This window comes from Asparagus officinalis, chromosome 2 (assembly GCF_001876935.1).
Source record: "Asparagus officinalis chromosome 2, Aspof.V1, whole genome shotgun sequence".
Taxonomy (NCBI): domain Eukaryota; kingdom Viridiplantae; phylum Streptophyta; class Magnoliopsida; order Asparagales; family Asparagaceae; genus Asparagus; species Asparagus officinalis.
This window is the reverse complement of record NC_033795.1, coordinates 82,561,458-82,568,385: the sequence shown is the minus strand read 5'-3', so window position 1 is coordinate 82,568,385 and position 6,928 is coordinate 82,561,458. Positions and strand designations below refer to the sequence as shown.

The 6,928-nt window shown below is 38.5% G+C and overlaps 1 protein-coding gene and 1 long non-coding RNA gene across 3 annotated transcripts in view; both read left to right on the top strand.

Moving 5' to 3' along the window:
* Positions 1-2,235, top strand: part of LOC109831870 — a 4,934-nt gene extending 2,699 nt beyond the window's left edge. For both annotated transcript variants that reach the window (XR_002244571.1, XR_002244572.1), the window contains exons 3-5: positions 609-946; positions 1,025-1,297; positions 2,096-2,235. This is a non-coding gene — a long non-coding RNA (uncharacterized LOC109831870). The remainder of the gene's footprint in view (positions 1-608; positions 947-1,024; positions 1,298-2,095) is intronic.
* LOC109831868 (protein disulfide isomerase-like 2-2) overlaps positions 3,736-6,928 on the top strand; it is a 7,048-nt gene continuing 3,855 nt past the window's right edge. Inside the window, exons 1-4 of the mRNA XM_020399335.1 lie at positions 3,736-3,982; positions 6,010-6,094; positions 6,370-6,467; positions 6,602-6,657. Of these exons, the coding sequence (XP_020254924.1) occupies positions 3,810-3,982; positions 6,010-6,094; positions 6,370-6,467; positions 6,602-6,657 (412 nt within the window). The 5' untranslated portion in view covers positions 3,736-3,809. The remainder of the gene's footprint in view (positions 3,983-6,009; positions 6,095-6,369; positions 6,468-6,601; positions 6,658-6,928) is intronic.

The following is a 6,928-nucleotide window of genomic DNA, read 5'->3' as shown; positions in this document are numbered from 1 at the left end:
AAAAAAAAAAAAGAAAAAAAAAAAGAAAAAAAAGAACCACCCCCCGACCCACATCGACCCACCCTCTTTTATCTTCTTGCATTTTGAGTAAGGTAGATCATAAGTCATAACCAAGACTAAAAAATTAATGACTTGTAGGGTGTCCTATACTGCTAACTGTTTGGTAAATCCTTCCAGTGAAGCTTTTGCTCAACTTTATATTATGGGATCCGTGGAGGATACAGGTCTCCTTTTGCTCTGTTTAGCACGCAAAAATTTGTGTGCCTGTATAAAAGTTATTGTTTTTATTGAAAACTAATTCTCATTCTTTGGTCCAAATAAAATATGTGTTTGTGAAAGAGTTTTCAAATGTGAACTAAACAGTTATACTTTCTGTTTCCTTGAAAGCAACGGATCTAGGGCCTTTATCAATGATGTTTTAGTTTGTGAAAGCACATAGTTTCCATTATTTTGTTATCATTAAGTCGATTTGTATAGAACAGGGAGCCATAAGACAACGAAATCTCTGTTCTACTTTCCTTTGTGCCCTGGCAATTTAACAACCAAGCAGATATTGTCAACTGAAACATTTTATAATACTCTTAGCATCAAGTTACCATTACATGCAGGATAAAGATTATCTAGGATATTTTTGAAAAAAGGGTCTCAACAGGCCCCAAAAGCTTGTCCGTCGCAAGCTTCTCCCATGATGCCGATTGTTACCAGGGTCCCTTCTGAGCAGGAGAAGTGCCAGCTCAATACTCACTCCAACTTGGAAGGCCAAAGTCATGCTTTAAGAAGCAAGACTTAATCACACGAACCATCTGTATCCATTGCAATTGATAATATACCCCGGAACATCAGCCCTCTGGAACTGGAGGAGGCAATTTCAATCTATGGAGAGGTCCAAGGTATCTCTCTGAGATCAGGAGATGGTGGAGTCTGTAGCTGTCATGTCAAATTTAAGGTATACACAAGCTTTCTGTCAATTACAAATGCAGTTATTTTGCTTCTACCATAACTACATCTGGTCAAAAACTTCTAGAGTGTGAGAGCAAAGAAGAAGGCACTTGCAGCTAGATGTATTACTGTGAAGAATTCTCAGCTTCTGATCCGCAATCTTCACAACAGCTCGGATTACATTTCGCGCATCTCGATTAGGATAGCTAATATTAGCAAGAAGATGACTGAGGTGGCTATACACTCAATATGCATGTCATATGGAGACGTGATTGCCCTTGCAAGGAGCAAAGAGGGTGCAATTGATGTGATGTTCAGAGTTTTAGGATGCTCATGTTTCACAGCGCATAGTGAAGTAGTAAGCAATCTCTTTACCATCTTTTTATTGCTTTTTTTTAATTATTAAAATTTTGAATTTGTATCTTCATTTTGTAATACCTAGGCTTTCGGTACATGGCTGTTTGTATAGTATCAGAGTGGACTCTAGATATCATGTCATATCTTTGACCAGTGCCGATGACATGTCAGTTTTGTGAAAAAATAATTGATTCTTCTGCATGTTATGTATAAGTAGAACTGTAGAAACATCTCTATTTTTCCATGACACAAAACTTGAGGTGTTGGTGCAAGACTTCCATAATCGTTTTTATTAGAAAAATTGAACTGTATCCTATTAGATTATCATTCCTGACCGCAGCTAGGGTAAGTTGCCCCGTGGTTCGCATCTGACACGTTTTCAACCATTTTGACTTGTATATCTTTTATATCAACCTTGTGGCCTTGTGGATTGATAGATATAGAAGGGTAGTTAAAACATTTTATCAAAGACATCCGCGATGTAAGCAACAATTACCAACAGTTCATGGTATTTTATCTGTAGCTTCAAATATTCACGGGTACTATTCTCTAATGGAAAAGTTTATGAGAGCTTTGTGCAAAACCTCTAAAAAATTCATGGTGGCTTTGTGAAGGTTACCCTGTTTAGGGTTACCGCTGCTTAGCTTTGGTTTGCCTCTGGAGCTGCTCGCAGTTGACTGTGATGTGGATGAACATTTTTCTTTTAGAGACGTCGAATGCTTTGGTGTTAACTCCATTTGCAGTTAAGTACAACTTCATCACCAGATTAGCTCTGATCCTTTGCTTATCGTCTTTTCAGTTTGAACGATGTTGTGATTGATGAGCGCCGATGGTCAGCTAAGCTGCTAACAGAGCTTGATCAAGCCAACACAGCAAGTTCCTCTGATTCTCATCAGCCAGTTGGTTCACAAATTAACAGTCACTTGGAAAGCTTGAGGAGTCGACTCAATATGCATGGAGGACCTCGAGAATCTCCACAATGCGGTGTTACACCTCAGGGGTCAGTGAAAGACCTGAACTATAGAAAATTTCGGTCGATTAACTTTCGTTTACTTGCTCTCTCATTCAAGAGCAAATTCCTAACTGAATTTACTTGTATGATATAAGTTCTCATACAAGTAAAAGCCAAAGTATTCTGCTGGTCTCGACTTTGTCCTTGGATACTTTGACGGTATCTACTACCCGCAAGTATAATTGTACTGTATTCACGTAAAGTGAGAGTAGTATGTTCTTCTACATCATTTTTTTTTTCCTCAAACAAAAGTTTGTGAGTCTTGATGAATCTTTGACCTTTCTTAGCCAAATTCTTTGGTTCACGAACAAGAAGCTTCTTATTTAGGTTCGTGCCTCCAAATCTAAGGAGAAAGTATCTGATATATGCAACGATGTGCTTCCAAATCTGAGGAGGAAGTATCTGATATATGCAAAGATCATCGTTCGCAACAATATCTTGGGAAATGATATGGGAAATTGCTCTAATTACTTCATGCACGAGTAGTGAATGAGTAATATCCTTTCTTTCTTGGGTTAATTGCAGGTAAAACCCCTTGTAGTATTGGCCAATTGCGGGTGGACCCCCCTTAGTGAACTTTTTTTTGGTCGACTCTTTTAAGAGACTAAAAATTTACCAATTGGAGGTCTATCCACACCAGTAGAACTACTGCGGGTCTATCCACAGTAGTTCTACTACTGCGGGTTCAACCTGCCTTTATGGAACTTTTTTGATTCTTGTAAGAGTATTAAAAAAAAACAATCTAAGGAAGTCTATCGGCGCAAGTTCTGAACTGTAGGGGGGTCTATTCGCAATTAACCCTTGTGTTTATCAGATTTGTGTAAATTTACGATCACGGTAAACATTTGGGAAAATTTGCAAAATAATCTGATTTTGCTAATTATTTAGCAAAATAGACCGTTTTGCTAAATAATTAGCAAAATAGACCCCTTTTGAAAAAAAGAGGTCGATTTTGAAAAACAAGACTCAGAAAACATACGGGACTACTAGTCCCGTATGTTTAGAGTCACTTAATCACGGATTAGTGACTCAGAAAACATACGAGACTAGTAGTCCCGTATGTTTTTTGAGTTCATCTCAATGTTTTGTGAAATTTTCTGAGTTTACTAATCCGTGATTAAAACATACGAGATTACTAGTCCCGTATGTTTTCTGAGCTGTTTTGCAAAATAGACCTCTTTTTGGCATGTTGGCCAAAAAGAGGTCTATTTTGCTAATTATTTACTAAAATGGTCTATTTTGCTAAATAATTAACAAAAACAGACTATTTTACAAATTTTCCCTAAACATTTGCAGCACTTAAAAGTGAACAACGCACCTAAGCCCAAAATTCCTTTTAGAAACTAGCGCGGTAACATCACCGGACGGTGACTGTACCCGGAGTCACCGATCACGCGCGTTATAAAACGATTTCTGCGCTTCTACGGGCCTCATCAGGAGGTAGCGGCTCTCTCTTACTTTAAAAAGCGAAGGAAAAAAAAATCTCGAGAGAGAAAAGAAAATGGTGAGATCTAAAACCCTGTTACTGCTGATCTCCCTCCAAACCCTAGCCCTCGCCCTCCTCCTCTCCCCGTCCCTCGCCGACGACGGCGACGTCGTCGTCCTCACGGCCTCCAACTTCGAGAACGAGGTCGGCGGCGATCGCGGCGCTCTCGTCGAGTTCTACGCCCCCTGGTAACGATTTCCTTAATTCTCTCGATAGAATCATAAAATTCCGTTATCGGATTGCTTAGGATGTGACAATTTAGGGATCGGTTTTTATTTATTTATTAGGATTGTACTCTTTTGGATCTTCGGGATTTTTGTATAGTAGGTTGAAGATTTTAGGTTTCATGATAGATGTTTTTTAGTTGGATTTGATTGATGTATGAGATTTAGGGACTGGTTTTCTGATAAAGATTGTATTTTTTTTACTTTTCCTTGAAGTTGTTTCATCTTAGAAATGCTACGTTCAGCGAATCACAAATAAAATTCGTAATTGTAGTATTTTTAGCTACCTTTTTTTATTGGTTACATTATATTGTGATGGGATTGCTTAGCATATGAGGACTAGGAGATATTTCTGATTGGGATGGCACTTTTTGGATTTTTTGGGATCTGCATACGAGTTGAAGATTTAGACGAGGCTTCTGTCTCGTGATTCCCGGCATTCATGGAAAATTCAGTAAGTTGCTTTGATGGGATATGTTATAATTAAAAATGGTCTCAATATTGGGTTTTAGACCAAAGTTTCATATTTGCCTCCCAAGTACAAACTTTAGGAGGCTCCTACTGTGTATGAATTGCGAAGAAGAGAGGACACGTACCATTTTTTTACTTTTCCTGGAAGTTGTTTTATCTTTGAAATGCAGTAGTTCATGTATTTCAATTAAAAAATTAGTGAGAGCTTTGATCATTGACTCTTTGTTATAGATAAACGACTGAATGAACATGATGGTTTCTATGGTTTGTTGACACTCGGAGAAGTAGAATACATGGGGACTTGGGGATGAGTGAAGCACCAGTTGAACCACTGGATCGTTCCCTTTTGCTGGGGCACAGCAATTATTTTCATCGTGTATAGAGGAAACCATTCTCTGTGAATCCCAAATATGTGCAGTGATTGATTCATGTTTGGATGTTGGAAGACTTTCCTTGTTCAAACATCATGGGATCTTAACTACTGGTGCCACATTGCTTGGGGGCATTAGCGGGATAGTATAAGGAGAGATTGGTCCAAGGTTCATACCTGTGAGGATTTTAGACCTATTCTACTACCTGCACAAGAAAGAGCATGAAATCTTCAGTTGGAAGAAACATTATAAATAGGTGGAGATGAAATATGCCTGTCAGGTGAGTTTGGATGTTGGCTTTGGGTTGTAGGGCATGGGTTTAGGTAGTGTTTTTGATGAAACTCGAAGCCTGTCTGTTTCTTGATCTGATTCATGTCTGGATGTTGGAAGAATTTCCTTGCTCAAACATTATGGGATTTTAACTACTGGTGCCACATTGCTTGGGGGCATTAGCAGGATAGTATAAGGAGAGATTGGTTTAAGGTTCATGCCTGTGAGGATTTTATACCTATTCTACTAACTGCACAAGAAAGAGCATGAAATCTTCAATCGGAAGAAATGTTATAAAGAGGTGGAGATGAAATATGCCTGTCAGGTGAGTTTGGATTTGGCTTTGGGTTGTAGGGCATGGGTTTAGGTAGTGTTTTTGATGAAACTCAAAGCCTGTCTGTTTCTTGATCTGATTCATGTCTGGATGTTGGAAGAATTTCCTTGCTCAATCATCATGGGATTTTAACTACTGATGCCACATTGATTGGGGGCATTAGCGGGATAGTATAAGGAGAGATTGGTTAAGGTTCATGCCTGTGAGGATTTTAAACCTATTCTACTAACTGCACAAGAAAGAGCATGAAATCTTCAATCGGAAGAAATGTTATAAAGAGGTGGAGATGAAATATGCCTGTCAGGTGAGTTTGGATTTGGCTTTGGGTTGTAGGGCATGGGTTTAGGTAGTGTTTTTGATGAAACTCAAAACCTGTTTGTTTGGGTTCGGCTGTGCTCTTATTAATTCGATATGCAGATCAGGTCTAAGTAAAAACACAACCCGGTGATCACCTCCATATGCAGATTGGGTTCTCATTAATTCGATATTGTAGGCTTGTGTTGATAAATTTTATTGGGTTGCTTACTTGTGTCTGTTGCTTCCAGGTGTGGACATTGTAAGAAGCTCGCCCCTGAGTACGAGAAATTAGGTTCAAGTTTCAAAAAGGCAAAATCTGTGTTGATTGGAAAGGTAATGTCTTTTCCTTGTTACTTGCATGTACATCATGCTATCCGAGGTATTGAAGTTCGGTGCTGTTCTTCCTTCTGCGGACAATGTTATGTCCCTGATCATTTGAATTTTCTGTATGTTGCAAATGTTATTTGTCTTATATATTACACTTCAAAATTATATGTCTGAAATTTGAACTCTGGAAGAAGAGTGATGCGTAAATGTTTAGGATTAACTAGGTCAGCTTCTAATAAGTATCAAGAGGTGGCATACTGAAATCTTTTTGATTGATAAAGGTGGATTGCGATGAGCACAAGGACCTTTGCAGCAAATATGATGTTAAAGGTTATCCCACTATCAAGTGGTTTCCAAAAGGCTCCTTGGAACCAAAAAAGTGAGTTCATACTGTTAAGAAATGTATTTATTCTATTCCAATGTTGCTTATGTCATCAGGTATATTTTGTCGAGAAGTCCTTTTCTCAGTGATATATTAATCCATCAAAAATATTAATTGTGTTGATTATACAGGTACGAAGGTGCACGTACTGCAGAAGCCCTCACTGAGTTTTTAAATACAGAAGGAGGTAATTCTATATCCTTAAATCTTATCGCTTCATATTCACCCAAGGAAGTGGTATTTAAATTCAGGACTAATTTGGTCTTAGGCTCTTAGCTTACAAGTTATGTAGATGATAGGTATGCCCTTGAAAAAGTCTTAAGGACATTCCAACGCGACTGTCCTTAGAGACTCGCCCAAATTAGAGTAGGGAATGCTCGGGTTAATCCTTGGGTTTAGGGTTAGTTTTAGGATTAGTTATGTTTTGGGACAGGTGTCCCTCTACAAGAGCGAGTGAT